Source organism: Alligator sinensis, unplaced genomic scaffold (genome assembly GCF_000455745.1).
Source record: "Alligator sinensis unplaced genomic scaffold, ASM45574v1 scaffold145_2, whole genome shotgun sequence".
NCBI lineage: Eukaryota > Metazoa > Chordata > Crocodylia > Alligatoridae > Alligator > Alligator sinensis.
In genome coordinates this window covers 1,602,037-1,627,556 of record NW_005841954.1, presented here as the reverse complement: position 1 = coordinate 1,627,556, position 25,520 = coordinate 1,602,037, and the positions used below count along the sequence as shown (strand labels likewise).

The following is a 25,520-nucleotide window of genomic DNA, read 5'->3' as shown; positions in this document are numbered from 1 at the left end:
AGACAGTAGTATACTATAGCCCCTCTTTGTAATATGGTTGAACAATGTTTAAAGCATAGTTTAATTCTCAAAAAGAAAGGATAGTTTAATTTACGATGGTTTTGAAAATGATGATTATTTATAAAAAAGAAACCTGTTTAACAGCAAACATATATTTCTAATGCACATTTTAATTAATTCCTAATTTACATTGCAAAAAAATGGTAGATAATCACTAGAAATATCTCTTTAGCTGATGTATCAAGATCAGTTGTGAAATGATAGGCTTAAGAAACATGCATATAGCTGTCACAGTTGTCCTTCACTACTTATGGCCATTAACAGGAGTTCAACCTGTTCTGTTATTATACTGCTGACACTGTACAACAGGTTGTAGCGCATTGGCACTGGCTTCCATATGTCAGCACATCTGTGAGCGGTCAATTCAACCAACCATCTTAAAGTCCTCCACTTTTGCCAAGGATCTTGCTTGAAGCATATTTTCAAGGAGACGAGAACGCACATCTTTTAGTTGTCAGATTTCTACGTATCAATGGAAATCAATTCTTCTAATCCCTTATTTTGGTTTATAAGATTTAGGAATCTTTTTTGTAAAAGTGTCATTGTATTGTTTGTTCTCCTTATATTCTTCTACCTCTTCCTCTCCACCCTCAAAAAAGAAATGAAACCCAAACTCCCTCATTCTAAGAATATTTCCACAGAGCATTAGAAATTTAGGATTGATTGTAGTATTATATAACACGTTACAGGCATGGATACCCAATTGCTCATCTATTAAGCAGTGTGTTAACAATGACAGCACCTGTCAGTCACAGCGAAACAGCCAAACCTTGCACTGTAGCCTTGTAAAAGGCATTTTCCTAACACTTTGCCTTTAAAACAGTGCCCACTATAGTCCCATCCTCTTTCTTTCCATATCTCTCTCCTCTTTTCTCTTTTTCCCCCTCTCTATATGTCTCTCCTCTTTCAGTTAATCCCTTTTAGCTGTAATGAAGATTTAATTCACTATAGGAAAGTCTAAAAACAGTGTTAAAAGGATCCTCCTCTAGCTCTGTTAAAGGCTTCAAGAACTGTTGTGAAACTGAACTCTAAAAGAAACAGTTTTGTGTGATAGCCACTGCAGCAGTTCTCTCTTAAAATATTTTAGTCAGTTACTTTTAATAAGCACACTTAGCTTCACATTTTGTTTATTAATGGGGAAGTTATTCATGATTTTTCTCTTAATTGCTTTGTAAATCTGTCTCTGAGTGAGGGAGTTGTACTCAGAATGCAAAAGGATCGTGGTTTTGCCTATCTTCTATTTTATCTTCTGTTTTGTGTTGATGAATAGTCCTGTATTTGCCATCTGTGTGCACTGAAAACTGTCATAAGAATGCTAGCAATAAAGAACCTCCGTTGAACTTGGGGTCAGGGGCCGCAATTAAGCACCACACACTTGCAGCACTTGGGACCTTCCTCTTGAACAATGCTAGGTTCAACACCCTTGTACAGTCCCAGACAAGATCTACAGGTAGATTTCCAGTCAGAGGCAAACAAAGGAAATCCTCCTGCAAATCATCCTCATGTTACCAGAGTACCTCTCAGCTTGCAAAAAGCCTTCACAAGAGGAACAGGATCTTACCTGGGGATACAGTTGTATCCACCTTTGGCTGTGCACATGTGTACAGTGAGCTCTCTAGCCTCACTGCCTCTTCAGTGTGGCTCCTGGCTAGAGCTACTGCTTTAGTGAAGCTCCAGGACCCAGGAGGTAGATGCCACTGTCTCTTCACCCCACACCTATCCTGGCCTGTTGCCAAACTCAGAGAGCTGACTCCATAGAGTTCCACAGCTCAAGAGTGTAGCCATACTGTTCCCATTCCCACTTCCCAGATCCACGCACAGAGAGTGATAAAACTTCTGAGATTTCTCAACTTGGCAGAACCCAGAACTCTTGAAGACCCGGGTGTGCTAGTCCCAGTACTGATTTCTGCCCCCAAGATTTCTTGGCCTACAGAATCTCACAGTCATTTAAAGATAGCTATGTTACCACTGATGCACATGGATCCAGGGCATAAGAGATAAAGAGAGGAGTCCTGCCTGAGCTCATTTGAAAAAAAAAAGGTTGTTCAGTATTCCTGTCTGGCATGCTCATCAAAGATGCTGGCAGCTCTTGAGCCTGAAAAAGTATAGGGGTCATTATCAGCTCACAGTCTAGTACTGTACAGGTTTCCCTCGCTTTATGCTACATGCATTCCTGGAAAACAGCGCATAACTCGAATTCGCATAAAGGGAACCCATTTTACAATGTAACAAATAGGGATACGTTCCACGACCTTGACTGTACTGACTCCCAGATCCATTTCTACCACTTTTACAAGACAATTTTGGTACTTACCAACAGCAGACAGTACACTTAAGTACAGGGTGGTGGTGAATGTTACCATAACGGGGATGAAAACTACAGAAACACGTCACAGACAATGAGCGAGGAGCACAGATCCACACAGATTATTTTTTGGTGTGCATCGCTCGCACAATGCACCGCACAAGGCAGCTGACTACAGGCTTCCACCACACCTATCGCATAAGAGTGAATTTATCTCACATATAACGAATTTTTGGTATAAAAAAGGTCATCTCATGAGAGCAAATTCATACATATAGAACCTGCATAAAGTGAGGGAAACCTGTACTTGTGGTGTCAATGCAGCCTACTCCTGGCACCATCTCACTTTACCTATCTGTCAGTGCTGTCGTGCTGTCCAGCACCAGACTTGTTCATGTCTGAAGCAGCACAGGCAGTAAGTGCTCCCCCTGACACAGATCCCATCCTCTCTACCGACAAAGTCTTCTTGTTCACAGAGACAATCAAGATCTGCAGATACCAGATAACCATCTCCTTCCCCCACCCTGTTGCCTCCACTGATACAGCACCATGGACATTTGCTGAAAGATAGATACCACATGGATTGGCTCACAAGCCCTAATGTTATCAGCAGAATAGCCTGTGGGATATACACCAGTGTTAGTCTGGCCTTAGGGTTTTTAATAGCTCCCACCACAATCAGAGACATTCGTTATCCAGAGTCCATGCAGAGGAATGTAAGAAGTATTGTACTGGGTCAGACCAATAGTCTGTCTAGCCTACTATTCACTTGGATAGTGGCAAGTAGTAAATGCTTTAGAGGGGAGATTATATGTGCAGGGCATGTCTAGTATTCTAATAGTTATCAGTGGACCTGTCTTCTATGAATTTGTCTAACCTTCTTTTTAAGAACTTGGCCCATTTTCCTTATTTTCCCAGACCACCATGAGGTCTCAGTGTCTGAGCAGGAACAGCTTCTGTACTGGAGCCAGCCTTCTTCTTTCAAGTCAAGTAAATATGGGATACTGGTTGAAAGGAAATTTGAGAAGCAGGTTGGGTCCGTGGCCTTTATCCCTTTGGTGAGGGGGCAGAAAGGAGGGCAGAGCTAGAGTGTGTTCTGTTGTTATTACAAAGGCAAAAATGGCTAGTTAAAGGGGTTATAAAACAGACCCTCACAAGAGACTATTGGAAAGCACATTGTGAAGCTACTTCATTTTGAAAATATCACAACAAAATATTTCAACATATTGATTTATTTCAGTTTTTTCTGAGTGAAACAGGAAAATAAATAACAGGAATTCAGAGCATGTTTTGGTCAACTTACATTTTCATTTTTTGATGAAAAAAGTTTCAAAGAAAAAATTATGCCAACTTTTTTGATTTCCCAGTTTATTAACTTCCAGTTAATGTCCGAACAAAATAACATGGCTCCTGCCATATTTAAAAAATAGATGACCTTAGTAAAGTATAAAAAGTAAAAAGTGCAAATGATAAGGATTTGCAAATTAGCATTTGATCTGCATGTATACTGTGTTACATAGTTGTTAATGTTATATATTCTTCTGCATGCTCTTGGTATGAAGTATCCAACACAAAATTGAGCAGTTGTGATGCAAGGTTAAGGAAAATCTTATTATCTAGATGCCTAGAACCCCTAAAGACATTGCCTGGACAAGTGAAATTACTGTGTGCTGGACAAGCTGGTTGATATGCTCTTAAAATTAGAAGTGTTGATTTGCCTTGAAATAGGAGGCTGTTAATTTAAACTAGGTCTTCTGTCTTGTTTTCATTTTAATGCTTTTCATTCCAATTAATCACTTATCAGCTGTTCACATATTTTGATTGGTTGCTTCATCAGAAAAGAATGTTTGCTATCTATTAAGTTAAATTTCACCCAATTATTTGCTTATCAACTATTAGCATATCTTGGTTCACTGCATAAGCTGAAACTAGACAAATAAAGCTAAGGATTGATTAATCAAATGATGCAAAGTGCTTGGAAAGACATTTCCACTTGCAACAGACAATTTATGATAGTGTTTCAAGTTATGAAATGTGTTTGTAAACTGGAAAGTGGGTACACATGTCTTTTATTTTTTACATTAATAAGCACATTTTACCTTTTGGAAGCAATACTTAACATATTTCCTGCCATTAAGGACTGTATTGGCCATATTAGATCATTCATTCAGTGACATGTCCAAGAGAAGAAGAACTGATTTGTTGCATGTGGGATTCTTTTTATTATTCACACACACCTGATACACTTGATAACATGCAATTGAATAGTAGTTGTTGTAATTTTCAGTTTATTTGCCAGTGAGTCTTTTTAAGAGCTGACAAAAAAAATGGATGTGGCATGTTGAAGTGCAATGCTGCATTATTATGCCTCTGGAAAGGGGGGACATTTAATATGTTGACAGGGGCTGGTGTTAATAATCAAGTAATATTTAATGTGAAATAAAACTGTATTAAGAGTGAATAAACACACACAATCTTATTTAAGATTCAAGATATCTGGAGACGAGTATCCTGTAGATCCAAGTTGTCCTATGACAGTTCATCTGAGAAGGATTCGTATAGCAAACTTATCACTCAATATAAGTATAGTCACAGAGACGTTTTGGTCAATTTTTGCTTTAGAAATTATTTCAGTTTTGCTTGAAGTCTTTGTTCATATGGATTATAAATTTATGCTTAAAATAGATCCTGCAGATGGATTGTTGGTATGAAAGTGATTTGTGGGGTTTTAAATGGCAACCATGATTTAGGCCACGATGTGTCTACTGTTAGATGAAGTGTTTATTTTATATATGTCATCTGGTGTAACTTAGAAATACAAAAACAGTGAAAAATGCTGATCCAGCTTGAGCAAATTTAGCCTCTTTTGGGTTTATGAGGGAGATATTATTCTTTTTTTTTTTTAATATTTGCAATAGACTCTTTAAGTCTTCATTTGTCCTGGATAATAACTGTGAAACCAGCAACTGCCAATGTTCTTTGTGTGTCCTTGTGCTGACTTGCAAGCTGGCTTGCCTTTTTTGCTGCTGATGCCAGACACCATGAAGGAGGACAGCTCAAAGGACGATATGCTGTGAGAGGACAAGGGCAGCACCAGATGTGTGTTTCCTAAAGCATGTGGATTCTTTGCTTCACAGATTTTTAAGTCCTAGAGACTAGAAGTTTGTTGGGAATAGACTGCAATTTTTGAGGTGCTGTTTAACATAGGAAGCATCTGGATGTAGTGCTGATAGGCAAATATTTGATATTGTATGTCTAAAATCAGTTAAATGTTGAGCATAAAAATGGTAGTGTAAGAGTAATAGCATAGCTGGGATGGTCCAGAAGTTAGGTAAAAGGGAAGGATTTCTTAGGGTGGTAGCTTTTATTTGACCAGCAATGTCATCGGGATGGAATTAGACAAGCTTTCAAATGCAAGGCATAAAAAATTTCATCTTTTAGATATTCAGGAGCTGCTAAAGTACTGTGAGTTAAGTATAGACAGATGCACACAGTGTATACACACATCTTTTATGTGTGCTCACATGTACTTCCTTGAAAATGTGACATTCTAACTATATATTTTTTTACCTCTACATATTTCCCAAGCCCTGTTCTTGTATCTAAGCAATACAAGCATTGAAAGAGGAATCAATTTTTTGATGTGGCCTAGGAGCCTAGATTTCCCCTTTCTCCCCACAGTATTATTTCGTAGTGGAGTTAAGGTCGTTTGGGTGGCTTACCTCACCATTTCCTTATCTTAAAATGTTTGAATAACCATTTTTTAAAATCCACATCAAGTCTTTTTATAGTCATAGAGTCTCTGCCATTCATTTTACCAAGATAGAAAATATGTGTGGTGATGATGTGTACAGAAGTCTCTTTTATTAACTTATTCCCCTTTCAAACAGTATGGCCTTTCTGAGATATTTAGGAATTTAAAGGCATTCTGGGTTCATCTATTACACTGTGTAACACTGCATACATGAATACATTTCTTATGGGTTTTGTTTCTTGTTTTTCGTAGGCTTTTTAAGGTTGCATAGAATCTAAAACTAGGTGCAGACATAACACTTTTTTCTGGTTTAGGTGGTCAAAAACCAGTCTAAACCTGTAACAGAACAAAAGTTCAGTGCACATAGACTGGTCTAAAAATGGTGGAACCCTATCTAAAATAGACTTGGATGGATATAATATTAGATTTAATTGGTTTGGGTTAGACTGGTATATTGAACTTCTGTCCCATCTCCCCCCTGACTCAAGTTAGGCTGCAGTCCCCCAGTATCGCAGGAGCTTTTGTGGCTCCCCCACTACCCCCACCTCCCTGCAGGGCAGTCAAGCTAGCCATGGCCTGTGTTTGTCTGCTCTAGCAGAGTACCAGGCCTGCCCCGTCCCCAGGCAGACAGAACTGAGGCAGCAAAGCCTCTGCCCCTCAGCCCAGCATCCTACTCCCCATGCCCATCAGCTGAGCTGGGCTGGGCAGGCAGGGAATGGAGGCCCCAGCCCCCCCAGCCACCATAGTTGGAGGAGCCAGGTGGCGGGGGCTTTTTCCCGCCCATGCTGCCTGGCCCTCCTGGCCAGCCTGACAGCATGGCTTTGCTCCACAGCCATGCCCTCCTGCCATGTGTCAGTGGGAGGGGTGGAAGCAGAGGGCCCACCAGCCCCGGTCCCCCCAGATCCAGCCAGAACAGCTGGTGGGGGCCTCCATTCTACACCCCCCCACCCAGCTGCCTGACAGCTGCAGGCAGGAGCCGTGGCTCGGAGCTGGTCTGTCAACCACACTGGGAACTGGGGGCAAGGGGTGGGGGAACGGAGCTTGCTGGCTTGGGTCCAAGAAGGCCAGGCTGGGTCCATGCAGTGAGGGCTCTGCTCCCCACTCCGCCCCCGGTTCTCAGTGTGGCAGACAGCCCAGCTTTGAGCCGCAGCTCCTGGCTGCAGTTATCAGGCAGTTGTGGGAGCAAGGGGAACAGAGTCGCCTGCTGTGCAGTCCCCCCGCTGGCTCTGGGCCAGGTCTGTGCAGTGGGGACTCTGCTCCCCTGCCCCCAGTTTCTGGTGCGATGGACAGCCCAGCTGTGAGCCATGGCTCCTGCCTGCAGCCATCAGGCAGTTGGGCAGGGGGTAGAACAGAGGCCCCTGCCATGCAGTCTCCTCCCAGCTGTTCTGGGGACCTGGGGGTGGGGAACAGAGCCCCTCATCTGTACTCAGACTTGGAAGGAGAAATTCTTTCACCCCTTCCCCCTGCTGGTTTTTACTATCCTGTGCTTGGCTCCTTGTGATCAGGCTTGAGAGAGAATGCCTTGCATTCAAAAGATTATCTAACTTTATCCCAAAATCATAGTTCAGTCAAAGATATCACTCTAAGATATCCTTGCCTCTCACATTGTTCTCATCTTATAAACTCTTTGGGACAAATACAGATTTTTTTGCTCGAACAGCCTAATCAAATTATCCATTAATAAATGGCTACCAGATGAAGAAGAATTTTTTAATAACAAGCCTAGGACCCTAAAAATAATTTTTATTTTGTCTTAAGTGATAGTATGCATTGCAAAAGGTTCTCCCATAGATGAAATGACCAAACCAACCAGACAAACAGGGTTTTAGAAAATGATTCTAGGATATAGGGCAAGATAGCAGTAACCCATGCAGGATGATTACAGTAAAATCTGGGAATTAATTTTCACTTCTATATAACTACTTTATTTTAGTCTGTGCCATTTTCTTATTAGTTTTTTTTTAACACTAAAGAAGTGCTGGCCTGTTAGTTTTCATTGGGGTAAGAATACTTTTGTTGAACTCTCAGGTCATGGATACAGCTTGCACCTAGAGGTACATACCACCAAGGGAATGCTTGGTTGTCTGAGCAGCATGATGGCTGCCTGACTAGGTATGTGCATACAGTGGGAGAGAGAAAATACACAGCTACAAAATTTGTCTGCAAAACAGTCTAACTGTTTTTGGTTTGCTATTTATCCTCTAGTTATGCCATAAGGTTATTAGTAATTTAAGTAATTTAAAAGAATTAAACATGAGAAAAGAATGAATAGGGCAATTTAAGAATATGCTGTTGGATCATGTGTTGATTTCTCTGTGGCCCTGGTCTTCAAGAAAGATACTGGCAAACTTTGATTGTCCCATCCAAAAGGCAAGGCAGTCAGCGATTATGTAGGCTCTGTACATAATAATGTGTCTTAGTTTGATGAAGTGAATGTAATTAAGACTTGTAAGAAGGGCTTACTTAAATCAGAAACAAATTGTTTTACATTGCACTTGCTATTGTGTGTGCCTGCTGCAATTTTCTGTTTTATGCCTTTTAAGCTTACAATCCTAAAATGGGTGGTGAAGTAGCAGACATGTAATATCACTCCTCTGTTAGCTGAATGATTTTTTGATTTAGTTTGACACCGCATCAAATGTTTACCACATATCAAGAGTTACTGCTGAAACTGGGAAAGATTTCCATTGATTTCAAAGTTTTGATACCTAATGGAGGGAAGGTCCTGGCAATTTTGATATTAAGAATTGTCTGGTGCTACTGAGGCTACTTATTTTTTACTTACCCTGTATTCATAATTTGTGTACTTTGGGTGTGTCTACATGCTCATTAATGCACCGTAATTACGAGAAGAATATATGAGCATGGTCAAAAGTGTAGGTATTCTGTTCTTCTCCAGACACCTAGTCATCCACTTCTGCATGGTTTTTAAGTCCCAAAAATGCAACTTATGCTCAGATTGACAACTGTGTTCTTGCTCATGTAGCCTTATGAATGTGAATAGCTATGTGCACACCCAGGAATCCTGTGTGTAAGTGGCACTCTGGAGACTTAAATGACCATGTAGATGACCAAATCTAGTGGTCCTGGTATCCACAAAAGAATGTCCCTGAAAGCATTTGATTTTTTTTTCCACCATTTTACTGATCTTCATATGGTTTAGAAATACATTTGGATCCTCCTGACTTTCAGTAATTTAATGTTATATATTTAATGTTAATATTTTTTTCAGAAATGGAATAAAGTGGTGTGTAGTAAATTAAATAATATAATATCAGATGTGGGTGTGCTCTGAGTTGGTGACTGACATTCCTAAGCTAGCTCATCAGTAGCATACAGCTGCCTTTTAGTAGTAGTAAAGTCATTTTAAACTTCTACTTTTTTCATAGGGCCCCTCGGTTTAAGGGTTTCCAACAGCAGGATAGCCAAGAGCTTCTCCACTACTTGTTGGATGCAATGAGAACAGAAGAAACAAAGGTAAAATCTTTATATATTTTCAGGGAAGTAACTTGGATTAATTTTAGCTTGAATATCCACGTTTTAATTTACTTCATATTCTCTATGTCTGATTGGTACATACATTGCTGAGGTTTGCTTCTACCACTAAATGTAAAGTTGGCTTCTGAAAAGACAGTTAAATTGATGCATTTTCACTTAAGTATTTCAAAACTGCTGATTATAAGCAAGTTGTCACAATTTTATATAGTAACTTTGGTTAACAGTATTTTATGGGAGAGTCGAAACTCCAAACCTCTCTTCACCATTCTGCTGCTTAGCTGTGGAGAACCAACTTAAGATTTGCCCCTGAAGTAACTTCTTACCCTAGTATACCTTAGTTCCACCTGTCTCAGTCAAGGCCTTTGCAGCTCCAGTAGAAGCCATCTTACCAGATGATGACTTGTACTCTTCTAGGTTTGCATAAAACTGTACATCCTAACTCCCCTAGGTGTAACTAGCTTGTAGATATCATTTGTTCTGAAATCACACTGACCATAGACAATTACTAAGGTATAAGAAATAGCAAAAAGATCTATTACATAAGCAAGAAAATCACATAAATGGTAAGAATATTGAAAGAGACATATTAGAAAATAAGCATAAAAACTAGAGTAAGATCTAATCCTACACTTCTGACTAAAATGTAGCATCAGTCTCTCACTAGAGGTCTGTCTCAAGCAGCTTTTCCTCCTAGAGGAGGAGTTCTCAGTAGAGAATATTTTTCTATTCAGTGGTCAGGGATCATGTATATAGTATTCAGATAACTTCCTCCCCAAAGGTGTGCATCTGCCTGAGAGGCCAGATGTTATCACTGATTTACCATTATAGCTAAGGAATATTTGCATTTCTTATATATAATGGTAAATCACATCTGTATTACCATATTTATCTGAATCCTTGATGGCCCTGAATTTAAGACAACTCCCCTTGTACAGGTTTCCCTTTCTTTATGCTGTACATGTGTTCCTGGAAAACAGCCCATAACTCAAATTTGCATAAAGGGAACCCACTTTACAATGTAACAAATAGGGATACATTCCAAGACCTTGACTGATACTGATACAGTACCTTGACTGGTACTGATCCTTAGACCCATTTCTACCACTTTTACAAGACAATTTTGGTACTCACCAACAGCAGACAGTACACACAAACACAAGGCACTATCATAATGAGGATGGCAACTACAGAAACACGTGTCGCAGACAACAAGTGAGGAGCACAGATCCAAACAGAAGACGATACTTTGGTGCGCATCACTCCCACAATGCACTGCACAAAGCAGATGACCACAGGGTTCCACCACATCGATCACATAAGATTGAATTTACCTTGCATATAACGAATTTTTGGTATAAAAAGGGTCAACATATAAGAACAAATTCGCACATACAGAACCCGCATAAAGCAAGGGAAACCTGTAATTAGATTCTATACATAGAAAATGTATAAATTTGTTATACTTCTCAGTGTATAGTATCTAATTATTGAAGGGTTGTCTTAAATTGATACCTTACCACCAATACTGCAGGTGGTGGGGGGACACTCAACAAGGAGGGGAGTAGTAAGGGGGCAGGCGGCAGGGTGTGGAGGACAGGTGGTGGGGGAAACAGTGCGGGGGCAGTCAGTGGTAGGAGTACTAAGAGGTAGGCAGGAAGTAGCAGGTGGTAGGGGACATTTGGTGTGGAGGCAGTTGGAGGGGTTGGCACCTTGTCCCCTACCACCTTTCCCCCCCACTTACCTCTCCCTTGTGCCTGCAGCCCTGCCCGCCTTCCACGTGTCTTCCCCCCTACACTGCTTGTGCCCCTCCCTGCCAACAGGCTCAAGTCCCCATCCTTCTTCCCCCCCATCTTCCTCTCCCCTGAAGCCTCTGCCCCTCCTTTGTGCTTACTGTTGCTCTGTGCTGGTAAGATCTGTCTACATTCAGGCTGGGGCATAGAGTATGGGGCTAGCACCTCTGCTGTGGGACAAGGCTAGGGCCATGCTCCATGGTCTAGCATGCCTACACTAGAGCAAGGGGCAAGTGGGGTTGCAGTGAGGGGAGAGAAGCAGCACAGGTTGGGGAGCACAGCAACTGTCTGCCCCGCTCCCACCTTGTGCTGGAGTCCAAGATGAGGGGCTTCCCCCCTCCCCCATGTTAAATGGGGCAAAAAAACCTTCATTTTAAAATTGAATAAATACAGTATGTATAGATCACTAATCCAATATCCTTAGTAATCAATTATTCAAGGGAGTTATAGTTTCTCTTCTATTCTGTTCAAGAAGTGGAAACTATCAAATCTCTGTTTTAAGTGTTAGTTTCTTAAAATTGGATTTCTTGTGTCAAAAGCTTCACCTTTTGAAGGTGAACTTCAGTTTTTTGGGGCTGGGCCTCTGCCTGACCTGAACCCCCTTCTCTAGAGTATGGGGCTTTTTTGTACCTTCAGTACTAGATGGGGATAAGCACACTGCATCACTTGGGCTCACTAATTTGCTCCAAACCTGGAATTTCACCAGTGAAGCTGCTCCAAATGTCTGCTTTTGATCCCACGGTTTCTGGCAGTCCTGAAAGTAGATGCTGAAGCTGCTTTATTGGTACACTCCCAGTTCTAGGAGTATGTCAGCAGGCATGGGTAGACAAGGCATGCTCAGCTCTGTCCTTTTTGGGCTTCACCGCTGCAGTAGTATAGGCCAGCCCATGGATGCACTGAGGCAGCCCCTGTTAGAGTTGTATGCTGCAGTATTCTGTTGTGTATTGGACATGATGGGACTATTTTTCTGACAGTTGACACTTCTGGCTATCCGTTAATCCATGTCTTTATCGATTAAGGACCAGAATCACAAAGGGACTTGAACATGATGAGTGTTCCTGCAACAGAAGTTAGGTTTCCTGCTCCAGGAAAGGAATTAACAACTTCAGGTGCCTCTGTTCCCTATGCTTTAAAGAGAGAGAATCAGGGTACGGACATACGGAGTAAAAGGATTCCATCTTATCAGCTGCTCTGTAGTAACGGCACGTGTGCATGCCCTTAGATTGCAGTTAGTGGAAGTTAAACTGTGGTAAGTTACCACAGTTGAGCTTCCACTTACCCCAGGATAAGAGTAGTGCACACTGGTAGTCATCACAGAAGTAATGACACCTGGTTTAATTAAATCCTTCCCCTTTTACTCCATAGAATGCACTGTAAAGGGTGAGACCAACCTTCATTTGCCCAGTGGCAGAAACACTGTACAGAGTAGTTTGTAAAAGCAAGTATTTCTTAATGTGTTCTGTTACTAGTTTATTTAGCACCTTACCTTTTGAGCACTAGAGTGAAATTTGCAATGCTCAGCATGCCAAACAAGGGAGGATGCCAAAGCCAAGCAAAAAGAAACTCTAAGGAGAGGCAGGTATCTGATGAAGTGAACTTAGTTTCACAAGAGCTTATGCTTTCTCTCAATATACATCTTATTTAGTTAATTTATAAAGTGCATATCTACCCTGCCTCTTCCCTGGATTTAAGTGCCTAAGTTAGATGCCTGCTTATGACTGGGACTTACAGATTGAAACCCCCCACATATAATCAACTAATTAATTCCTTCATGACGGGCAACTGGCTCACTCTTAAAATGTGACCAAAGGAGGGAAGGTAGTAAGTGTACAATACCTTAGTAAGTAGAGCACTTATTCAGGTTGTGAGACCTATGTTTTAGGCCTTTCTCAGCCTGATGGAGGTCAAACCCACAATATCACCTCAGAAGAGTGCCATAACCTCAAGACTGGGAAGGCACTCCTTCCCTCTCCTTGTTGAAGCTGAGCCACTTAAAGGTTTTGTTTGGTTTTTTTAATGTTGCAGCAGAGGTGGAAGTTACTATACTGTTCTTCTGGTATAAAATAATTGAAAATGTTTCCCTCACTCTTGATGTGCAATAAAATCAAGGGAAAGCCTTTTAAAGCAAATGTTCAGATGCTTTCTTCCTCCTGAGGAACAGATTAACAAAAATATGAGAGTAAATGTCATTGTTATCATTGGATGTGCTGTCCTTATGGTGGTATCAATGTGCATAGTTACTCGGCCTTTAAATAGTTTTACTAGAAGTAGTAGCTATTATAAGTACAATAAAAGAACAACATAACATGTTGAGAAATGTTTTCTCTTATGAATTGGTCTGTGCAGTAACTCTGTCACCTTTGTCTTTGGGTAAGTGAAGGTTGGTCCCACCTTTTACTGCAATTAAACCCCCGTTTTGCCATAATAGTGCATTACTATGAACAGTGACTCTATCACCTCCGGGCTGCGCAGCAAGGGGCATTACGACTAAAAGCTCTTTTTCCTCTCTTTTTCGGGTCTATAGATGGTGTGACAAACTGAGAATGTCAGATCTGTGGATCTATTCAATCTTGTGAGCATTGGACAGTTGTGCCAGTCAGATACAAGCAGTAGCAGCATTGTCTGTCATGGGAACTCCACAGCTGTTAATCGTGCTATTGTTATGGAGTGTCACTACCATGTGTTTTTTGATTGAAGAAAGCCTACAGCAATATGTCTGCCACCAGAATCCTTTAGAAATGATTACAGCCACTAACCTTTCTCTTTCATGCTGCTTTTAAATGTGCTTGCTTTTGAGTGTAAAGTTTAGGTAACAGCTCTACTAAAATTGCAGCTGAGCACTTGATTGTGTACCTGTGGAAAACCTTTTATTTGGCTGAACAGTCTAATTGCCATTTCTTATACATCCTGCCCTGATTAATTTTGAAAGCAGAGCTACTTGGTCCTCTGATATTAATATACTATGTTATTAACATGTATTTACAGTATATATTATAAAAGCCTTTTCTGGATTTACATAATTTTACATAAATTTACTTTTTTGCTTGCTTCCCCTCTGTATGTGTCTTATAAAATGGTTCTTTTAATTGTCCTGAGATTTTTGTCTGTTTTTGGTGGTCTGAAACCAACATCAGATTCTTTGGTATTCTATTTTTTCTCCATATCTTTCTAAAAGTACATGTATGTAGATATGTATGTAAATAGACGTTTAAAGTGAAAGGCTGTCAATACTACAATCAAAATTACACAGTCTGTTGTTTCCAACATTGTGTGCTGGAGATTGTTTCACACCAGGGTTTGAAGTAGCTGAACCCTGCTGCTAATTGATTAATGTCTGCTGCCATTGTTAGTAGCACCCTGACCATTCAGGGACTGTGTCTTTCTTTGACCTAAATAAATGGTTCAACGCACTAATCCCAACAAAAGGGGTTGCTTATGGCCCTAAACCCATTTATGGTGTTCAACTTGGTGAATTACCTATTGATTAGTCCTTTTAGTATATTGTTGGCTTTAAGATGAACAAAGCAGGGCTTGGGATGGCAGGAGATTAATCGCAAGCCAGGTCATATATTCATAAGGTAGAAGTATGACTCTAATCTGTGAGTGGATGAACTGGAAATTGAACCTCTAAGGATATCTTCATTATAGCATTCTTTTTTTCATATGGCCTGAGTGGAGCATACTTTGCTGTTGTAAATGTGAGGAATATTTTGTTAGTAGATATAAGGGCTAATATGTACAGAAATGTTGAAGCATCAGAACTCATTTCTAGAGTGGTATATTAGCTTAATTGTGACTCCAGTGTCCCTTTTAGCAGATACAGTAATACAGTAGAGCCTTACTAATTTGCACTACTGAGCAAGTACATTTAGTAAGGGAGAATTAATACATTGATAATGCTGATTACTTGACAATCATTTAGTTTATAAATACTTTATAGTTTCCTGGTAAAGGTTTGTGGTACAGTTTGCATCTGTAGTGAAGTCTTACAGTATGAGACATCATTACCACAAATTTATTTATTTATTTTTTGACTGAGAAGTGGGGACATTTACCATTTTGATGCGCAAATTACACCTTAATGTTCAAATGTGTTTAATGTCCAAAAATATATATTTTTAGAATTGTTTTCTCCTCAGTACACATAGGTAATCCTTGTGTGCGTTAATAGGAGTTTTTCGTATACCCATTGAGGTATGATAACATAAGTTAGTACAAAAAGAATATAAGTTTAGTACTTTCTAAACACAATAGTAGAAGAATGAAGTTGATGTGAGTAAGGCAGAAGTCTAACAAATGGTTATAAACTTTAAACATTTTCTATATTCTTGTCAGTCATTGTAGAAGGAAGCAGTTTCTGCATTGTCATTTTGCTGTTTTCTTGCCAAGCAATAACAGAAGTGAAAATCATGTTGACAGCATAATCTCACCGTTCCTTGATAAATTCTTTATGAACCTAAAAGTGGTCCCTTTTTATGGGGAGATAAGTTTTTGAATGTTAATTACGAAAGTTATATATTAGTTTGTGTCATATAAAAGCATGATCATATAATTTTAAAATCTTAGTAAACTATGCTTCTTTCTAGAAATAATGGAGAAAAAATTCTAATCATTTTTAGATCTTCTTAAACTGCTTATCACCTCCTGAAAATATATATTTGTTTTAATAGCGGATACAAACTGGTATCTTAAAAGCATTCAATAATCCAACCACTAAAACAGCAGATGAGGAAACTAAAAGAAAAGTCAAAGGTATGCTACCTTCTAATGAATCACTTAAAAAAAAAAAAAGCATGTACAATTGTTCAAATGTAATTTTTTTCAATATTGACTGTCTGTTACAAACTGGAGTTCTAGAGCACTGTGCGTGGCTTAAGTAAAATTATAGTATCTATTATTCTAGTGCCATCTAGTGCACACATAAAATATAGAAATTCTTGTATATATTGGCTTGCTTCCGTTTGTTACTAATATCACTCCGGAATGTACAATTTAATTTTACTTTTGGAAATATATTCTTTTGCATCTTCTGATCTTTTTGTATTGTGCAACTATTGTATCACTCAAAGAGAGCACCTGGAATGTTTCAATGATTGAATTATTGACATCCTGAGCATTTTAAGAATATGAACACAAAAGCAGTATAATGATTTTTGCAATAAGGGCAAGATTATTTTCCAAATCTGAGCTTTTTATTTATATAAATCATTGTTGCACGTGCTTATTAGTTTTAGTCTTACAGCCCAAACGTACTGAAGCTTGTTTGAAAGATTAGCTTTTTCCAAATCTGTAACTTGTTCTTGAAAATGTAACATAAAACAAAATAAATATATCTTTTTGTTATTCTTTCAAGTTTGACAGTTTTAGAAACTATCATTTAGAAAACATATCGGTATGTCTGCTGCTATAGTCCCTGCTTTGGAACAACAGAATATTAAATAAATAAGGCTGATTACTTGCATTCTTTGTTAAAAAGAAAATCAGAATTTTTGTTTAAATCCTCCTCTTGAGAGATGCAGCACTATTCTGATACAGCAGGGGCAGAAGGAGAGGCTGAATGAATTGTATCACTGAATAACTTCTGTAAATATTACGAAGTGTGTCATATTAGCAGTAAATGATTTATTACATTAATAGTGTTATTATGTGTTTTGTACGTAATTCATACATTGTGTTTTTTTAACAATAAACCATAGAAACTATTATGTTGTACTTATACAGTGGCATTGGATTTGTTTTTTCACATTAAAAAAAGCAATGTTTTTTCAGCATATGGAAGAGAGGGTGTGAAGATGAACTTCATAGATAGGATCTTTGTTGGTGAATTGACTAGCACTGTCATGTGTGAGGAATGTGAAAATGTAGGTATTTTGGAATTCAATTTGATATGGAATAGATCGCATATTGATTTGTTCATATTGTTTGGAGTATAAAATTGTATTTTCAATTTTATACTTCGGTTTCTAAAAAAAAAAGATTTTATTGGAGATTTCCTAGTAACATGGCTTATTTTATCCTTAAAATATTCTTTGTATACATACAGGTTTCCCTTGCCAACCATGTGGGTTAGGTTTTGGAAAGTTCCCATGGTTGACAAAACCGCAGTTGGTAAAACTAAATGCTTATGGGGGAAATGGGATCAGGGACTTGAATACTGTACAGTATAGTGTATAAAAATAATTTTTACTTACCTTAAATACACGGGGTCAGTTGGGAGTAGGCATACCCCTAGGGGCACTTAGGTTATAGGGGGTACTTGTCAGTGGCTGGGGAACAGAGCGCACCCAGGGCGCGGCGGCAGCATCTCCCCCAGCATGTTCACCTCCTACCCGGGGGAGGAGGAGGGGGAAGGAAAGGGGAGGGACATGTCAGACATCCCTGCGCAGCACACCGTAGCACTTCCCCGTCCCCACCTGTCTGAATGGTGTGGTGGGGGTGTTTTGTGCCCACCTCCAGCAGCACACGATTGGCCAGTCAGCAGCCTGCAGATGGGATGCTGGCCAGGCCGGGTTGTGGGACAATCGGAGCCCAGCAGCAGCGGGAGCCACCCGCCTGCACCCCTGGATGAGCAACTGGGCTCGGATTGTCCCACAATCCAGCCTGGCCGGAGCTGCTGTTCCCTGCCACCCTGCTTCCCTCCCCCATGGCCTGGTGCAGCAGGAAGCAGAGAAGCTGTGCGGGGATCTCCTCACCCACCACTGCTCGCCCCACGTTGCCCTGGCGATGTGCCTCCTACACGTGGGGCTGCATTGAGGGCAGTGGTGCAGGGCTGCACCCCTCAAATCAGCAGCAGGCACAGGAAGCGCATCACTGGGGCAGCATGGGGTGAGCAGCAGCGGGTGAAGAGATCCCCGCGTGGCTTCTCTGCTCCCTGCGACACTGGGTCATGGAGGAGGGCAGCAGGGAACAGCAGCGAGCAGGCCTGCTGTTCCTTGCCACTGCAAGTAGGGCAGCTCCCCGCCACCGCACACACCTTTGGTACGACTTGGGGGCCACCTCTGGCTGGGGTAGCAGGGGCTGTTGCGGGGGAAGGAGAGGCATGAGCAGGGCCAGGGGGTTAGTGGGCTGATGCGTGGCCACAGAAAATGCTGGTTACTCAAAACTGTATACCGTGGTAACCAAAACAGTATACAGAATATTAACTGTGGATACTCAGAACTCTGGTTGGCGAGGAAAACCTGTACGAAGGAGTCTTGTGAATTAGAAATGGCTTAAATGCTGGTAGTAGTTTGTACCTAGCTAATTTAAGTTTGGAGGTTTCAAATTTTACAATTGTCCTGGAAATACTGATACCATATTTAATACAGCATTTCCCAAACTTCTGAATGTTGAAACCTATTTCAGAAAATGAAAATAATCACTAACCCTGATCACAACTCAGCCAAATCTTGGTAAAGAAGTACCTGCCCTTAATCTTTGTCTTCCATGGCCTGCTGGTTATTCCTTTCAGACCTGGTCTTTACCTTGGGAAATGCTGATTATAATTAATGGACATAGAAAAATAATGAATAAAATTTATATTTTAAAATTTATATTATAGAATTGATATTTGCTTAGATTATCCTAATTTGAAATACTTTTAATTGTTAACTCAATATTTTTAATAATAAGTAACTATTAATATGCAATAATGTTTTATTATAAATAAGTGGTTACTGTCATCTTTACAAGTGTCTGTAACTTCATAAGGATGACAGTTTTTTGTTTTGATTATTTTGCATGGATTACTTTCATTGAACTTGTGTTTGAGTTTTCTTTAAAACATACTTCATAAACAAAATACATAATTTGGTATGAATAATTAATCTCAGTTCTGCAGTGTCAGGTAATCTCCCCTTTATGATGGGCAGATTATACTGTAGTTTGTTTCTAGTATCAATGAAGACCTTCACCTGCATGCAATTTAGAAAGGTTAGGAGTTAAATGTACTGTATCTTGCTTTATTCTTAGATTCCATCCATACTCATCAGGACTTTGCTAGTCAACCATATTTAAATGAGGTTCCAGCTCAGTTTTCTTTTCCAGTAGTGGCAAAAAAAAGCTTTTGCTTATTACCTCATTTTTACAAAATACCATGCTATAAAAGCTTTGCTTATACAGTATCCTGCTGACAAAAAACTAACGTATTTAAGCATAGATGTAGTTAGGGCAGTTCTAATCCTCATCTATCATTCTTGATCACCCAGAAAAATGCTGGGTGGTTTAGAAAAAAGAAATATTGTGGTCCTTGGTACATGAACTACAGCAACTAAATTTAATAGGAGACCTGAAAGTCATGAACGTATAAAGGGGAAATGAGGGGAAGGCTAATAGTAATAAGAAAGCATGATAATTCAATACATATGTATACGTCTTAATTTTTTTTCACTTTATCTTCTCCTAGTTAGTCAGAGGTAAGTTGCTAGAAGTCAGTTGTTGGAATGGATGGAATTTAACAAGTAGGTTTGTGGGGGTGGGACATTCCAGGCACCAGAATATGGGAGAAGGCATATAGAGCTCCTATAGACATGCAGGGAGCCGGCTCCAATGTGCTGGAAATCCAGCACGTTGGAGCAGATTCGATTAAGCAAGTCTGCTAGACCATGGAAATAAACACGCTCCAGTAGACTCTGCCATCACGTGTATCAGCATGTGCGCACTGAAAATGGCAGTGGGGCACTTTGAACTAAAGTTCGTTCAGTGAGCTTTAGTTCAAAGTGCCCTGCTGCTATTTTTCAGCGCGGGAGATGCTGATACACATGATACACAAGTGCTTTTAATTAGCGCAGCTCACTAATTAAAGTGCCCCCTGGTGCCTCCCAGAGCATGTGTAAAAATCCCATAGAGTCCTGTGAGAGAAAATAACTATGTAGGTAAGGTAGTTGATTATGGGGTGCCAGAAGCAAAATAGAATGTTAGAATAAAAATACATATTTTTAAAACACCTGATTAATTGATTTCTCTATGCTGTTGCCTTATTTAATTTGCAAGTGCTCCTATTAGTCCAGATGCATAACTTGAAAAAAATATAGCTGTTTAGCTTTAGACAATAAAGTAGTTACATGACTTAATCTGCTTGGGGATATAGATTCATAGATTGTTAGGGGCTGGAAGGGACCTTGCAGATCATTGGGTCCAGCCCCTGCCCCCGCTCTAGACAGGAGGACATCAACTGGGGTTAGGTGACCCCAGCAGGGTGACTGTCTAGTCTCTTCTTGAAAACCTCCAGGGTAGGTGACTGCACCACTTCTGTAGGGAGTTTATTCTACAGTTTGCACACCCCGACTGTGAAGGAGTTTTTCCTGGTATTAAGCCTGGAGCAGCTTTCCAGGAGCTTGTATCCATTGGTCCTGGTCTTACCAGGGGTGCCCTAGTGAACACTTGTTCACCGAGCTCCTGATGCACTCCTCTGATATAGCGGGAAGCCGCTATCAAGTCCTCTCTCCACCTTCTCTTCTTTAGGCTAAAGAGGCCCAGGTCCCTCAGCCTCTCCTTGTATGGCTTGCCTTGCAAGTCCCTAATCATACAGGTTGCTCTTTTCTGGACCCTCTCAAGTTTTTCCACATCCTTATTGAAGTGCAGTGCCCAGAACTGGATGCAGTACTCCAACTGTGGTCTCACCAGTGTTGAGTACAGCGGGAGTATCACTTCTTTAGTTTTACACGAGTTGCATCGGTTGATGCATGCCAGCATGTTGTTTGCCCTGCTGACCACCGCCTTGCACTGACGGCTCACATTCATACAATGATCAGTCATTACCCCTAGATTCCTTTCGGCATTGGTGCAAGTCAAGCTGTCACCACCAAGCCTGTATGTATGTTGAGGGTTGTTTTCCCCCAGATGGAACACCTTACACTTGGAAGTGTTAAACTTCATCTGGTTCTGGTCTGCCCAACTCTCGAGCCTGTCCAGGTCTACCTGTATCTACAACCTATCTTCTGACGTGACCACTCTGCCCCATAACTTAGTGTCATCTGGAAACTTGACCAGCAAGCTTTTCACTCCCCCATCCAAATCATTGATCAAGATGTTGAAAAGCACCGGTCGAAGCCCGGACACTTGAGGGACACCACTGGCCACTTTGCACCAGGATGACACAGATCCATTCATGAGAACTTTCTGGGTCCTACGCTGTAGCCAGTTTCCCACCCACTGAACTGTTGAGCAGCTGAGCCCACAATCTTCCAGTTTCCCCTCAAGGATATTGTAGGATCCTAGATCAAAAGCCTTTTGGAAGTCTAGGTATATAACATCTACCACGTCTCCTGTGTCTGGGTGGTGAGAAACCTGATTGTAGAAGGAGATGAGATTGGTAAGACAAGACCTACCTGTGACAAAGCCATGCTGGCTGTCATTCAGAATCTTACCTTCTGCGAGCATATCGCACATAGATTCTTTAATGAGCTTTTCCAGGATTTCCGCTGGGATGGAGGTTAGGCTGATTGGCCTATAGTTGCTTGGGTCCTCCCTCTTCTCCTTCTTGAAGATGGGCACAATGTTGACTTTCTTCCAGTCGTCAGGGATTTCCCCTGTGCACCACGAATTCTGAAAGAGCTTTGCCAGGGGTTCCGCAATGGCCTCAGCCATCTCCTTCAGCACTCTCCGATGGATTCCATCCAGTCATGCTGACTTGAAGCTAACTATGTTACTTCAAATATGACTAAACAGAATATTGCCATTTTACCCTCTTGATATACTGTATTGCAGTATAGGATATACTTTTTAAAACAAAGTATTTCTTCTAAAAATGGCCTATGCCTTAACTTCAAGAAAAAAGAAATAAAAAGCTCTTATGTACCATACACATGATGGTGATACACATGACAGTCCAGGCACTTCTAATTAGCGTGGCTCTCAGAGCCTTGCTAATTAAAGTACCCCGCTCTCCCTCAACCTCCTGGAGCCCATCTATAAATGCCCCTGGTTGCCAATGGCTTCCTATCTGACTTTGGAACTCACTTTTAAAAAAGGACTTGCTATGCTGTTCAGCTTGTTCTTGGATCAGAGACAAGATGCATCTCTCCTACTTACTTTCTCAGCTCTTATTTCTGCTAATGGAGAGCCTCAAGGCAGGGTAGGGGGAGTACTACTGGGGAGAGAGTTGACTCTTAAGGAGTGGATGGGGAGAGATCTACCTGTGGAGATTCCCCTCTATGTGTGGATTCAAGTTGTATGACCGTGCCCATTGTTTTTCTATGCTGCAGTTCACTGTGGCATTCTCCATTATGTATTAAACCAAAATGGAAATCAAAATTAGCTTCAAGTAAATATTTAATGAAATGTTTATGGGAAGTTCTTCATTGTAATTAAATAGATCTTGCACAGGCAGTTAGCTTCTATAGGTTTTTGTAGTATTATGATGATATGATAAAACATGGAAGCTGCATACTAGAATACTAATAAAGTTCTTTGTATTTTATTTGCTTTTTGTTTTCCTTCAAGATTTCCACAGTAAAAGAGCCTTTCATTGATCTTTCACTTCCTATAATAGAGGAGAGGGTAAGATGCACATAAAATATTAAATTTGAAAGCAGTTTCCATGGAAGCACTTTTTTCTTTACATGAAAATGTGTATGTGTTTGTATGTACTTAGGTATAGACACATGTGACTTGAATTTATAGCCTAAAAATATGAATATGCATATGTAATATGCTTATATAGTTAAATATTTACATACATACAAAATATATAAACAGTGTGTTTATAATATTAGATTAGATTTAGAACAAAATATATTATTTAATCAGCATATAGTTCTGAATTTATTCTAATAATAATTTTGCCTGTATACATACATACATATACTAGTAGTTTATTGTTAGATATGACTAAATACAAATAGATTTCAGGGGACTTACCTGTTTTTTAAAAGGTCATATGAATGCTGGGGGAGAGCATTCACTACTTAGTATAATAAAGTTACTGAGGCTTGGAGGCTAAAATAAAACGACTTTTTAATCCATGCTGGTGCATGTTATACAGATTTCCTCTTGGACATCAGGTGAGGCAGTTGAACCCCAAAAGGACTTTCCCTGTGAGGGAAAGTAGATAGCATTTTTACCATCATCCTTCTCCATGTATTCTTCTGGGGAAAAGCAGCTTAATTTGTAGTAAATCTGCCTGAGAATGTGTGGGCTGAGACTTGACTCCCCAAAAGGATTAGATGTCCAACTCCCATTGAAGTCAGTGGGAATGAGGCATTCTAAAAACCTTTAGGGTCTGGGCTTCTGTGGGTGCCTCTATACAAGATCCTGAATGTGCAGTAGACTAATTCTACTGTGCATTAACGCGTCATGGCAAAAGTTGTGCTAATGTGCAGTAGAATTAGTTTACTGCTCATTAAACTGCATAACAAGACTGTGTGCCTTTGCTACTACGCAGTAGCTCCGGCTACTGTGCATTTATGTAGTTCCTCATATTAGAGGGACTAAACTTAATGTCCAGTAGCAAAGGTGCATTAATGCACTGTAGATGCACCCAGTGTCTTCCTGTTCACATATCTGCCCTGGGAGTGGTAGTTTTTTTGCTACAGGAGTTTCTTGCTGCCCTTAGGTGTTACTACAGTTCTGCTGGGGCTCTCTTTCCAGTTAACAAAATGTGACTTTCTTTATTACTTTACAAAATTGCAAAGAACTGGAAAAATTTAATTACATACTACTTCTCCTCAATGATATTGTTTCACAGGTCTCAAAACCTGTGCCTTTGGGAAGGACAAGTAAAGGTAAAACTGCACAGGAAGTGGATTTTGGTCACTACAATTGCCCTTCTGTTACTGCTCTGAATAACCAGCAAGCAAAAATCACTAAGAAACGCTCGTTAACAAAAGATAAGGTAAGCATCTGTGCTGTCCAGTAATCTTCAGATTGATCAGCAGCAAATTGTTTACTTGTGGATTTACAGATGTGGGAATTTTGAAAGTCTGTATTTTTATGGGCTGAATTGCAAACATGTTAGAAAACATACAGAACGTTGTAAATGCATGAACAAATCGGTTACTGGAATGCCATAATTCCATCATTTAAATGTGACCTCATTAGAAGAGAGAACTTTTCTGCAGATCAGTTTTATAATTCATTCTTTTTTCTTTTATTACCCTCCCCCACCTCTTACTGTCCACTAAGTTTGCTTCTGGCTGCAGTCACAGGCCCTGTAATGCTGGCCAAGAGAGCAGACATGTCAGTATTAGTGCCATTTGGTGGATCAGTTGGCAGGGAGTGCTACAAAAGTAGTACAGCCAACCCAGTCTCCCTGGAGACGGAGAACATGATTTTCATGATGCACTCAGCCTCCAGGGCCTGAGAACTATAGTTCAGCCCCTTAACATGGTCTTCCTGATGGTGGCACAGCATTCTGCAGACATGCCAAACTAACAAATACTGAAGCTCTTTCCTACTTCATGTGTCCTTTTTTATTATTACACAAGAAAGCATATATTTTTGGTTATCAGAGCTTTGCAGAGGAAGGGAGATCTGTGATACACGTGGTATACAAGTACCAATGGTAAAGATAAAATGACAGGATATTGATATTATTAAGGTTCCATGTGTTAATACATGTATTATGTGCCTTCTTATTTTATATATGACCCAACATTAGATTAAGTCCTATCAGCATTGCCCTTGCTGGGTTCTAAACAGTCTTCAAATGGGTATGAAATTATTAATAGTACTGACAGGAAATTAGTACCACTAAGATGATTCCAGAGATGCTCATTAGCATAACTATGAGTCTAAATTGTATAACTTTAAATAGAGCACAAATTTAATTTTAGTATTATAAGTCTGAGTTAGACAGAACTCTCCAACGTAGTGCAGGAAACAACTGTGCTTTCATTGAAGATAGCTAACAATAATTATAAAGTTACTAGTGTCTAATTTGTGAGAGCCTGTGGTTCAGAAACTCATTAACTACTTTTCTTTTGGACCATCCATCACCACTGTATTATTATGGTTTTCTTTCTGGATATTTGAAGAGGTACTAAATATCCTTATTCTTCTCTGAATCACTGAATCTCTCTGAAACAGGGGATTGCCAGTTCCACATACCATTTGTTTCTATTCTGTGCGTCTAGCCTAGGATTTCAGAAGTCTGTATCTGGAGCTCCAGAGGCACTTGGAAACCATCCATTTTCAG

General features: G+C 40.1%; 1 protein-coding gene across 6 annotated transcripts in view; it reads left to right on the top strand.

The window, feature by feature from the left end:
• The window catches only part of USP45 (ubiquitin specific peptidase 45), a 164,149-nt gene that overhangs the window by 107,456 nt on the left and 31,173 nt on the right, over positions 1-25,520 (top strand). For 5 of the 6 annotated variants that reach the window (XM_025200068.1, XM_025200069.1, XM_025200070.1 and 2 more), the window contains 5 exons: positions 9,509-9,596; positions 16,078-16,159; positions 17,177-17,268; positions 22,829-22,885; positions 24,072-24,218. In XM_025200068.1, the coding sequence (XP_025055853.1) occupies positions 9,509-9,596; positions 16,078-16,159; positions 17,177-17,268; positions 22,829-22,885; positions 24,072-24,218 (466 nt within the window). The remainder of the gene's footprint in view (positions 1-9,508; positions 9,597-16,077; positions 16,160-17,176; positions 17,269-22,828; positions 22,886-24,071; positions 24,219-25,520) is intronic. The other variant, XM_025200067.1, reaches the window with a different exon arrangement.